The 12135-nt window shown below is 53.2% G+C and overlaps 1 protein-coding gene across 1 annotated transcript in view; it reads right to left on the bottom strand.

Moving 5' to 3' along the window:
• CTU2 (cytosolic thiouridylase subunit 2) overlaps positions 1-6670 on the bottom strand; it is a gene marked incomplete at its 3' end in the record, with an annotated part of 31490 nt that extends 24820 nt beyond the window's left edge. Inside the window, exons 1-2 of the mRNA XM_082271068.1 lie at positions 6466-6670; positions 1787-1861 (exon numbers count right to left, since the gene is read on the bottom strand). Of these exons, the coding sequence (XP_082127194.1) occupies positions 1787-1861; positions 6466-6524 (134 nt within the window). The 5' untranslated portion in view covers positions 6525-6670. The remainder of the gene's footprint in view (positions 1-1786; positions 1862-6465) is intronic.
• Positions 6671-12135: the final 5465 nt, after the last annotated feature.

Genomic DNA, 12135 nt, shown 5'->3' with positions numbered 1-12135 from the left:
TGGAGTCATTGGGGTTTGGTTACTGTTGTGCCCACAGTTGGGGAAGAGGACGTTCGACTTCCCCTTGTTTTTGTTAAAGGCCAATCTAAGTTGGGGATTTGTCTTTTCCCCTTTTGGTGGAGTTTCTCCTCTAGGGGGGATGAAAAAAACTTTCGGCTTCTCTTTTCTTATGGACCGGAATCCTTTGGATTTGTCGGCTGATTTTGCCAACACTTTGTTGAGCTCCGGACTGAACAGTGAGCTACCGTCATAGGGAATGTTACATAAACTATTCTTTGACGCAGTCCTCATCCCAGGTCCTGAGCCAGAGGGCTTTTCTGGCCACTTTAATTAGGTGGACCGATAAGGACCCGTTTTTGGTCTCCTGCAGACCTCTATATATCCGGTCAGGAATGGAATCGGTGGTCTGAACTTCCTGTATAACCTCTGTTATGTAGATAGACTTAAGGAGTTCCTCCGTTTCTTCTGTTGGAAACCGGTGTTTGGGTATCTTTTGGGGCTCTGCCCAGTCTGGTTCACCATTGGAATCAGAGCCATCTTGAAGGAGGAGCTCCCCTTCCACTTCAGGTTCAGAGTCTGAGGAGGTCACCTGCGGCTGAGAGACGGCTGGGAGATTTCTGAGTCTTCTCTCGATGTGAACTCCTCGGGTCAGTGGACAATGTTGATGGCTGAGCCCCTCGCACGAGCAGGATGGGCAGCCTAACACAGGAACCTCAGACTGGCTGGTGACTGACCTCTGGGCTCCTTGAGGGGGGCCAAGCACCCCCCCTCCCCTGCCACTACTACAACACCTCCTGGTGCAGGAATGACAAGAGAAGCAGAAGGAAGGGGGAACCCTGTGGAAACCACAGAGCTCTCCTCCATCCCTCCCCCAAAAGTGCCTGGAACTGGCTGCCTCACCAGTTGGATAGAGGCGGGGGGGGGGGGGGGTGTCCAGGGACGCCTGCCTTGGACAAGGTAAAAAATAAACTGGGGATGAATGCCATCTTCAGTGCTCATGCTTGCAGGATGGGAAACCCAAGAACTGAGGGGCAGCCGACGGGCGCCTTTTTAAACCTCTCTGTGGTTGTGTTTCCTGCAGGAGGAGGAGCCTATCTCCTCCTGCAGGGCGCTCTTTACATCTAGAGGAAAACAGATTTCATCTCCAAATACGGAAAGGTTTCTTCACAGTTGTAGTAGTGTACTACTACTACACCGCTACTACTACACCGCTACTCCTACACCGCTACTACTACTACTACTACTACACCGCCACTACTACACCGCTACCCCTACACTGATACCCCTACACTGATACCCCTACACTGATACCCCTACACTGATACCCCTACACTGATACCCCTACACTGATACCCCTACACTGATACCCCTACACTGATACCCCTACTCCTACACCGCTATCCCATACACCGCTACCCCATACACCGCTACTACTACCCCTACACCGCTACTACTACACCGCTACTACTACACCGCTACTCCAGTGATCTTCACTTGCTTCTGTGTCCCAGGCTGAGCGGCTCCTCTGCTTACTGAACACAGACGGTCGGCTGCTCAGCGCCATCCAGAGTTCAGAGAGTGCTTTGCATTTCATGAATGAATGTAAAGTGTTCTCTGATTGGATGAGGTGGGGAGATGGGGCGGGGACACCCGGAGGTGGAATTCTTCTCTCTCCATCACCTGTGTGGTAAATCTGTGGCTCATCAGGTCTTTTCTATGAGAACATCGGAGAACGAACGATTCTTTATTCTCCGGCACAGCCGAGTTCAGGAAAGACGTCACTGACCTGCAGAAGGCGTCTCCAACCCGGATGATGAGGACAGCGGAGGATTCCCGGCATTTCATACACCGCTCACCGACCCTGCAACCAAATCATTTACCAACAATTACTATTTTCCCTCTCACTGAACCCCCAACTCCACCTCCAAACCCACCCCAACCCTGCCCCTATCCCCCAACTCCACCTTCAAACCCTAACCCCACCCCAACCCAACCCTGCCCCTATCCCCCAACTCCACCTTCAAACCCTAACCCCACCCCAACCCAACCCTGCCCCTATCCTCCAACTCCGCCTCCAAACCCCAACCCCACCCCAACCCTGCCCCTATCCCCCAACTCCGCTTCCAAACCCCAACCCCACCCTAGCCCTGCCCCTATCCCCCAACTCCGCCTCCAAACCCTAACCCCACCCCAACCCTGCCCCAATCCCCCAACTCCGCTTCCAAACCCTAACCCCACCCCTGCCCCTATCCCCCCAACTCCGCCTCCAAACCCCAACCCAACCCCAACCCTGCCCCTATCCCCCCAACTCCGCCTCCAAACCCTAACCCCATCCCAACCCTGCCCCTATCCCCCCCAACTCCACCTCCAAACCCTAACTCCATCCCAATCCTGCCCCTATCCAAACTCCGCTTCCAAACCCCAACCCCACCCCAGCCCTGCCCCTATCCCCCCCAACTCCGCCTCCAAACCCTAACTTCACCCCACCCTTGCCCCTATCCCCCAACTCCGCTTCCAAACCCTAACCCCACTCCAACCATGCCCCTATCCCCACCCCAACTCCGCCTCCAAACGCTAACTCCACCCCAACCCTGCCCCTATCCCAACTCCGCTTACAAACCCTAACCCTGCCCCTATCCCCCCCCCCAACTCCGCCTCCAAACCCTAACCCCACCCCACCCCTATCCCCCCCAACTCCGCTTCCAAACCCTAATTCCACCCCAACCCTGCCCCTATCCCCCAACTCCGCTTCCAAACCCTAACCCCAACTCCAACCATGCCCCTATCCCCCCCCCCCCCAACTCCGCCTCCAAACCCTAACTCCACCCCAACCCCTATCCCCCAACTCCGCTTTCAAACCCTAACTCCACTCCAACCCTGCCCCTATCTCAACTCCGCTTCCAAACCCTAACCCCACTCCAACCCTGCCCCTATCCCCCCAACTCCGCCTCCAAACCCTAACTCCACCCCAACCCTGCCCCTATCTCAACTCCGCTTCCAAACCCTAAGCCCACCCCAACCCTGCCCCTATCCCCCCCAACTCCGCTTCCAAACCCTACCCCAATCCTGCCACTATCCCCAAACTCTGCCTCCAAACCCCATCCCAACCCTGCCCCTATCCCCCAACTCCGTCTCCTAACCCAATGTCCAATCTTGCCCCTATCCATCCAACCCCGCCTTTAAACCCTAACCCCACCCCAATCCTGGCCCTATCCCCCAACTCCACCTCCAAACCCTACCCCCACCCCAACCCTGCCCCTATCCCCCAACTCCGCTTCCAAACCCTAACCCCACTCCAATCCTGCCCCTATCCCCCAACTCCGCTTCCAAACCCCACCCCAACCCTGCCGATATCCCTCAACTCCGCCTTCAAACCCTAACCACTCCCCAACCCTGCCCCTATCCCCCAACTCCGCCTCCTAACCCTAACCCAATGTCCAATCTTGCCCCTATCCATCCAACTCTGCCTCCAAACCCTAACCCTACCCCAATCCTGACCCAACTTCGCCTTCAAACGTTAACCCAATGCCCAATCTTGCCCCTATATCCCAACTCCGCCTCCTAACCCTACCCCAATCCTGCCCCTATCCCCCAACTCCGCCTCCAAACCCTACCCCAATGTCCAATCTTGCCCCTATCCATCCAACTCAGCCTTCAAACCCTAACCCCACCCCAACCCTGCCCCTATCCCCCAACTCCGCCTTCAAACCCTAACCCCACCCCAATCCTGCCCCTATCCCCCACTCCGCTTCCAAACCCTAACTCCTCCCCAACCCTGCCTGTATCCCCCAACTCCGCTTCCAAACCCTAACCCCACTCCAACCCTGCCCATATCCCCCCCAACTCCGCCTCCAAACCCTAACCCCACCCCTGCCCCTATCCCCCCCAACTCCGCTTCCAAACCCTAACTCCACCCCAACCCTGCCCCTATCCCCCAACTCCGCCTTCAAACCCTAACCCCACCCCAATCCTGCCCCTATCCCCCACTCTGCTTCCAAACCCTAACTCCACCCCAACCCTGCCCCTATCCCCCAACTCCGCTTCCAAACCCTAACCCCAACTCCAACCATGCCCCTATCCCCCCCAACTCCGCCTCCAAACCCTAACTCCACCCCAACCCCTATCCCCCAACTCCGCTTTCAAACCCTAACCCCACTCAAACCCTGCCCCTATCCCCCCCCCAACTCCGCCTCCAAACCCTAACTCCACCCCAACACTGCCCCTATCTCAACTCCGCTTCCAAACCCTAAGCCCACCCCAACCCTGCCCCTATCCCCCCCAACTCCGCTTCCAAACCCTACCCCAATCCTGCCACTATCCCCAAACTCTGCCTCCAAACCCCATCCCAACCCTGCCCCTATCCCCCAACTCCGCCTCCTAACCCAATGTCCAATCTTGCCCCTATCCATCCAACTCCGCCTTCAAACCCTAACCCCACCCCAACCCTGCCCCTATCCCCCAACTCCGCCTTCAAACCCTAACCCCACCCCAATCCTGGCCCTATCCCCCAACTCCACCTCCAAACCCTACCCCCACCCCAACCCTGCCCCTATCCCCCAACTCCGCTTCCAAACCCCACCCCAACCCTGCCGATATCCCTCAACTCCGCCTTCAAACCCTAACCACTCCCCAATCCTGCCCCTATCCCCCAACTCCGCCTCCTAACCCTAACCCTACCCCAATGTCCAATCTTGCCCCTATCCATCCAACTCTGCCTCCAAACCCTAACTTCACCCCAATCCTGCCCCAACTTCGCCTTCAAACGTTAACCCAATGTCCAATCTTGCCCCTATCCATCCAACTCCGCCTTCAAACCCTAACCCCACCCCAACCCTGCCCCTATCCCCCAACTCCGCCTTCAAACCCTAACCCCACCCCAATCCTGCCCCTATCCCCCACTCCGCTTCCAAACGCCACCCCTGCCCCTATCCCCCACTCCGCTTCCAAACCGCACCCCAACCCTGCCCCTATCACCCAACTCCGCCTTCAAACCCTAACCCCACCCCAATCCTGCCTCTATCCCCCAACTCCGCTTCCAAACCCCACCCCTGCCCCTATCACCCAACTCCGCCTTCAAACCCTAACCCCACCCCTGCCCCTTTTCCCCAACTCCACCTCCAAACCCCAACCCTGCCCCTATCCCCCCACTCCGCCTCCAAACCCTACCCCCACCCCAATTTTTTACTTTCTGCTATAAAACATCTAATAAAAAAAGGAAAATAATCAAAAATTTCTTCATCAATTTCTTCAAATCTGTATTCTGCTACAAATCCCAATCAGGGAATATTGATTGGTTTGTGCAAAAGTTCTATCTATCTCTATCTATCTGTCTATAGTCTATCTATCTATATCTATAGTCTATCTATCTATATCTATAGTCTATCTATCTCTATCTATCTATATCTATAGTCTATCTATATCCATCTATATATCGTCTACAAACTATGGGACAGATTTATGGAATTTTATTACTAGTAATGTCGGCGATCAGCGACTTATAGCGGGACTGCGACATTACAGCAGAAAATCCGACACTAACTGACACTTATTGGGGACCGGTGACACCAATACAGCGATCAGTGCTAAATATATGCACTGTCACTGTACTGACACTGGCAGGGAAGGGGTTAACATCGGGGGTGATCAAAGGGTTAAACATGTTCCTAGGGAGTACTTTCCAACTGTGGGGGAGGGGCTTGTGCTATGGGAAGATCCGAGATCCGAGTTCCTTACTGACAGAACGGCGATCGGCGTTGTTTACATGGATCGCTGTCCTGAATAATCGCTGGGTGATTCGGGGCCACTGATTGGCTCCCGCTGTGTCCAATCACATCAGGAGTGACTACACATGGGTGCCTCAGACCTGGAAGTGCACTGCCGCCATTCATGTACAGTATACAGCGGGGGTCTCAGCCTGCCGCCCTTCATCTGCTGGGGAACTACAACTCCCATGAGGCATTGCAAGGCTGACAAGCATGACTCCCATAGGCAGAAGCATGATGGGACTTGTAGTTCAGGAACAGCTGGAGAGCCGCCAGTTTGAGACTCCTGGAGTGCGGTCAGAGGAGAATTCTATAATAATTACACTCACAGGAGCCTCCATACCTCCATAATCCCTCCATACCTCCATTATACCTCCATATCAGTAGGGATCTCTGCCTTCCCCCTCCATATCAGTAGGGATCTATACCTTCCCCCTCCCCCCTCCATATCAGTAGGGATCTATACCTTCCCCCTCCCCCCTCCATATCAGTAGGGATCTATACCTTCCCCCTCCCCCCTCCATATCAGTAGGGATCTATACCTTCCCCCTCCCCCTCTCCATATCAGTAGGGATCTATACCTTCCCCCTCCCCCCTCCATATCAGTAGGGATCTATACCTTCCCCCTCCCCCTCTCCATATCAGTAGGGATCTATACCTGCCCCCTCCATATCAGTAGGGATCTATACCTTCCCCCTCTCACCTCCCGGTCGGCTCCTCTCTCCTCAGCTCCCGGCATTCTCTCTCCTCCACATCGCACATTTCTGCCACAACGTGTCTGACTCCACTGACAGCGACTTCCGGCCCGCTCTGATGACGTCACCTCAGCCTGATAACACGCAGCGCTCTGATTGGGGGATGAATGAACGCGGCTCCGGTATCTCAGAGAAGAGGGCAGTGTTTAGAGGTTGTGGGCTGGGTTAGGGGAGGAGTTATTTCAGAGATGTGGGCGGGACTTATATGTTGTGAGAGGGGCGATCTCATAGCTGGGCGGGGTTTATAGTTTGTGGGCTGGATTAAGGGAGGGGTTGTCAGAGAAGTGGGTGGGTTATCTCAAAGGTGGGCGGGGTTTATAGATAGTGGGTTAGGTTAGGGGAGGGGTTACTTCAGCGATGTGGGCGGGGTTTAGAGGTTTTGGGGTTTAATGTTCATTAGAAGGAGTAAAATCTTAGCCGACCAATGAGAAGTCAGTATTTACAGATCTGATTCCTGTATAATAATATTAGAGGTCAGAGGTCAGATAACATTTAGGGGCTCTGATTGGACATTTTATTGAATTCTGTATTTGGCTTCAAATAACCCAAAAAGAGATTCCGATCATCGGATCCGATCCTCCCGTCTATTGATGATCCATCCAATCACATCCCTTCTCAGGATCCACCAATCACAGCATCGGGTTCTGTGTGTTTGTCTCAGCTAGAAGAGAACTCATTCATTTCAATAGGTTGCCCCGCCCACGAGGAACGGGAAGGAAGGCCGGAATTTCACCAATCCCCCATTGTGTCTCTGTTCCATGTGGGTTGGCATCAGAATGTGAAGCCGGTGCCGATTCCTGGCCGTGCCGATAGGAATTATTATTATCCAGCATTTACAGAGCATCCGGAAAGTTCTCACAGAGCTTTACTCCTCCCACATTTTATATTACAGCCAACATGGATTCCATTCATTATTTTCCTCCATCCCCCATAATGACAACGTGAGAGAAGATTGTATGAAATCCCATGTACATAAGTATTCACCCCCTTTGCCATGTACATAAGTATTCACCCCCTTTGCCATGTACATAAGTATTCACCCCCTTTGGTGAAGCTCCTTTGGCCCCAATTCCAGCCTCCAGTATTTCTGAGTATGATGCTACAAGCTTGGCACTCCTATTTTTGGGCAGTTTCTCCCATTCTTCTTTGCAGGACCTCTCAAGCTCCATCAGGTTGGATGGGGGAGGGTCGGTGCACAGCCATTTTCAGATCTCTCCAGAGATGTCCAATCGGGTTCAAGTCTGGGCTCTGGCTGGGCCACTCAAGGACATTCACAGAGTTGTTCCGTAGTCACTCCTTTGTTATCTTGGCTGTGTGCTTAGGGTCGTTGTCCTGTTGGAAGATGAACCTTCACCCCAGTCTGAGGTTCAGAGCGCTCTGGAGAAGGTTTTCATCAAGGATGTCTCTGTACATTGCTGCATTCATCTTTCCCTCCATCCTGACTAGTCTCCCAGTTCCTCCCCACACCATGACGCTGCCACCACCATGCTTCACAGTAGGGATGGTATTGGCCAGGTGATGGGCGGTGCCTGGTTTCCTCCAGACATGATGTTGCCACCACCATGCTTCACAGTAGAGATGGTATTGGCCAGGTGATGGGCGGTGCCTGGTTTCCTGATGCTTCCCATTCAGAACAAAGAGTTCAATCTTTGTTTCATCAGAGCAGAGAATTTTGTTTCTCATGGTCTGAGAGTCCTTCAGGTGTCTTTTGGGAAACTCCAGGCGGGCTGTCATGTGACTTTTACTGAGGAGTGGCTTCCGTCTGGCCACACCCATACAGGCCTGATTGGTGGAGAGCTGCAGAGATGGTTGTTCTTCTGGAAGGTTCTCCTCTCTCCACAGAGAAATGCTGGAGTTCTCTCAGAGTGACCATCGGGTTCTTGGTCACCTCCCTGACTAAGGCCCCCCTCCCCCGATCACTCAGTTTGGCCGGGCGGCCGCTCTAGGAAGATTCCTGGTGGTTCCAAACTTCTCAAGGATGATCAGTGGAAACAGGATGACCCTGAGCTCAATTCTGAGTGTCATGGCAGAGGGTGTGAATACTTATGTACATGGAATTTATTTATTTTTTATAAATTTGCAAAGATTTCAAACAATCTTCTCTCACGTTGTCATTATGGGGGATGGAGGAAAATAATGAATGGAATCCATGTTGGAATGCGGCTGTAATATAAAATGTGGGAGAAGTGAAGCTGTGAGAACTTTCCGGATGCTCTGTATATATTATTAATGTTGTTATACAGGATTTATATATTATTATTATTAGTTAGGATTTTTATAGCACCAACAGTTTACGCAGCTCTTTACAACACAAGGGCGGACAGTACAAATACAATACAATATAATACATTAGGAATCAGAGGGCCCGGCTCGTTGGAGCTTACAATCTAAGAGGGACGGTCAAGAGACACAAAAAGGTGATAACTGTGGGGGATGGGCTGAGAAATAAATGTATAGTTGTTAGGTGGGGGAGGGATAGGTGTCTCTGCAGAGATGAGTTTTCAGGGATCGTCTGAAAGTGGACATAGTAGGAGATAATCGGACAGATTGGGGTAGAGCATTCCAGGGGATGGGAGAGGCTCGGGAGAAGTCCTGGAGGTGAGTATGGGATGGGGTGACGAGGGGGTTAGAGAGTAGGAGGTCCTGGGAGGAATGAAGAGGACGGGTTGGTTGGTATGTTGAGACCAGGTTAGTGATGTAGCTGGGGTCCAGGTTATGGTTAGTATCTTGAATTTATTCGTAGGTTGAGTGGCAGCCAATGGAGGGATTGGCAGAGAGGGGTAGCAGACGTCGAGCGGTTTGTAAGGTGGATGAGCCTGGTAGCAGCGTTCATGATGGACTGAAGGGGTGTGGCCTATTTAAAGGTACGCCAATGAGAATGGAGTTTCAGTAATGGAGATGACCAGGGAGTGGATTAGAAGCTTTGTGGTGATTGGTTAGGAAGGGAGGTATCTTGGAGATGTTGCGGAGGTTGAGGCGCCAAGCTTTAGGGAGTGACTGGATGTGGGGAGAAAGGAGAGTTCAGAGTCCAGGATTATACCGAGGACCTTGGCATGGGTGGACGGGTTGATAGTTGTGCTGTTTATGTTGACATAGAAATCAGGGGAAGAGGACCGCGGGGGAGGAAATATCAGGAGCTCGGTTTTGGATTGGTTGAAGTTGAGGAAGTGATGGGACATCCAGGCTGATATGTCTGTTAGTAAGCTGGTGATGGGTGAGAAGACTGATGGGGTGAGCGGGTGAGGGGTGCAGAGATAGATTTGGGTGTCATCAGTGTTGAGATATTGAAAGCCATGGGAGGCAATCAGCTGACCCAGGGAGGAGGAGGGGTAGATTGAGAAAAGGAGAGGTCCAAGAACAGAACCTTGGGGGGACCACGGCTGAGAAAGGAAGAGGAGAGGAGGGAGTAGAGTTGTAGGTGGCCCTGAAGGTGCGGTTGGGTCGGTAGGAAGAGGAGAGGAGGAAGTAGAGTTGTAGGTGACACTGAAGGTGCGGTTGGGTCGGTAGGAAGAGGAGAGGAAGGAGTAGAGTTGGAAGTGACACTGAAGGTGCGGTTGGGTCGGTAGGAAGAGGAGAGGAGGAAGTAGAGTTGGAAGTGACACTGAAGGTGCGGTTGGGTCGGTAGGAAGAGGAGAGGAGGGAGTAGAGTTGGAAGTGACACTGAAGGTGCGGTTGGGTCGGTAGGAAGAGGAGAGGAGGGAGTAGAGTTGGAAGTGACACTGAAGGTGCGGTTGGGTCGGTAGGAAGAGGAGAGGAGGGAGTAGAGTTGGAAGTGACACTGAAGGTGCAAATGGGTCGGTAGGAAGAGGAGAGGAGGGAGTAGAGTTGGAAGTGACACTGAAGGTGCGGTTGGGTCGGTAGGAAGAGGAGAGGAGGGAGTAGAGTTGGAAGTGACACTGAAGGTGCGGTTGGGTCGATAGGAAGAGGAGAAGAGGTAGTAGAGTTGTAGGTGACACTGAAGGTGCGGTTGGGTCGGTAGGAAGAGGAGAGGAAGGAGTAGAGTTGGAAGTGACACTGAAGGTGCGGTTGGGTCGGTAGGAAGAGGAGAGGAGGGAGTAGAGTTGGAAGTGGCACTGTTGCGGTTGGGTCGGTAGGAAGAGGAGAGGAAGGAGTAGAAATGGAAGTGGCACTGAAGGTGCGGTTGGGTCGGTAGGAAGAGGAGAGGAAGGAGTAGAGTTGGAAGTGGCTCTGAAGGTGCGGTTGGGTCGGTAGGAAGAGGAGAGGAAGGAGTAGAGTTGGAAGTGACGCTGAAGGTGCGGTTGGGTCGGTAGGAAGAGGAGAGGAGGGAGTAGAGTTGGAAGTGACACTGAAGGTGCAGTTGGGTCGGTAGGAAGAGGAGAGGAAGGAGTAGAGTTGGAAGTGACACTGAAGGTGCGGTTGGGTCAGTAGGAAGAGGAGAGGAAGGAGTAGAGTTGGAAGTGACACTGAAGGTGCGGTTGGGTCGGTAGGAAGAGGAGAGGAAGGAGTAGAGTTGGAAGTGACACTGAAGGTGCGGTTGGGTCGGTAGGAAGAGGAGAGGAGGGGAGGGAGTAGAGTTGGAAGTGGCGCTGAAGGTGCGGTTGGGATTGGTAGGAAGAGGAGAGGAAGGAGTAGAGTTGGAAGTGACACTGAAGGTGCGGTTGGGTCGGTAGGAAGAGGAGAGGAGGAGTAGAGTTGGAAGTGACGCTGAAGGTGCGGTTGGGTCGGTAGGAAGAGGAGAGGAAGGAGTATAGTTGGAAGTGACACTGAAGGTGCGGTTGGGTCGGTAGGAAGAGGAGAGGAAGGAGTAGAGTTGGAAGTGACACTGAAGGTGCGGTTGGGTCAGTAGGAAGAGGAGAGGAAGGAGTAGAGTTGGAAGTGACACTGAAGGTGCGGTTGGGTCGGTAGGAAGAGGAGAGGAAGGAGTAGAGTTGTAGGTGACACTGAAGGTGCGGTTGGGTCGGTAGGAAGAGGAGAGGAGGGAGTAGATTTGGAAGTGACACTGAAGGTGTGGTTGGGTCAGTAGGAAGAGGAGAGGAAGGAGTAGAGTTGGAAGTGACACTGAAGGTGCGGTTGGGATTGGTAGGAAGAGGAGAGGAGGAGTAGAGTTGTAGGTGACCCTGAAGGTGCGGTTGGGTCGGTAGGAAGAGGAGAGGAGGAAGTAGAGTTGGAAGTGACACTGAAGGTGCGGTTGGGTCGGTAGGAAGAGGAGAGGAAGGAGTAGAGTTGGAAGTGGCACTGAAGGTGCGGTTGGGATTGGTAGGAAGAGGAGAGGAGGAGTAGAGTTGTAGGTGACCCTGAAGGTGCGGTTGGGTCGGTAGGAAGAGGAGAGGAGGAAGTAGAGTTGGAAGTGACACTGAAGGTGCGGTTGGGTCGGTAGGAAGAGGAGAGGAAGGAGTAGAGTTGGAAGTGGCACTGAAGGTGCGGTTGGGTCGGTAGGAAGAGGAGAGGAAGGAGTAGAGTTGGAAGTGGCTCTGAAGGTGCGGTTGGGTCGGTAGGAAGAGGAGAGGAAGGAGTAGAGTTGGAAGTGACGCTGAAGGTGCGGTTGGGTCGGTAGGAAGAGGAGAGGAGGGAGTAGAGTTGGAAGTGACACTGAAGGTGCAGTTGGGTCGGTAGGAAGAGGAGAGGAAGGAGTAGAGTTGGAAGTGACACTGAAGGTG

Source organism: Pelophylax lessonae, assembly GCF_965119305.1.
Source record: "Pelophylax lessonae genome assembly, chromosome: 10".
Lineage (NCBI taxonomy): Eukaryota > Metazoa > Chordata > Amphibia > Anura > Ranidae > Pelophylax > Pelophylax lessonae.
The sequence above is the reverse complement of the archived record's forward strand: the minus strand, read 5'-3'. Positions and strand labels throughout refer to the sequence as shown.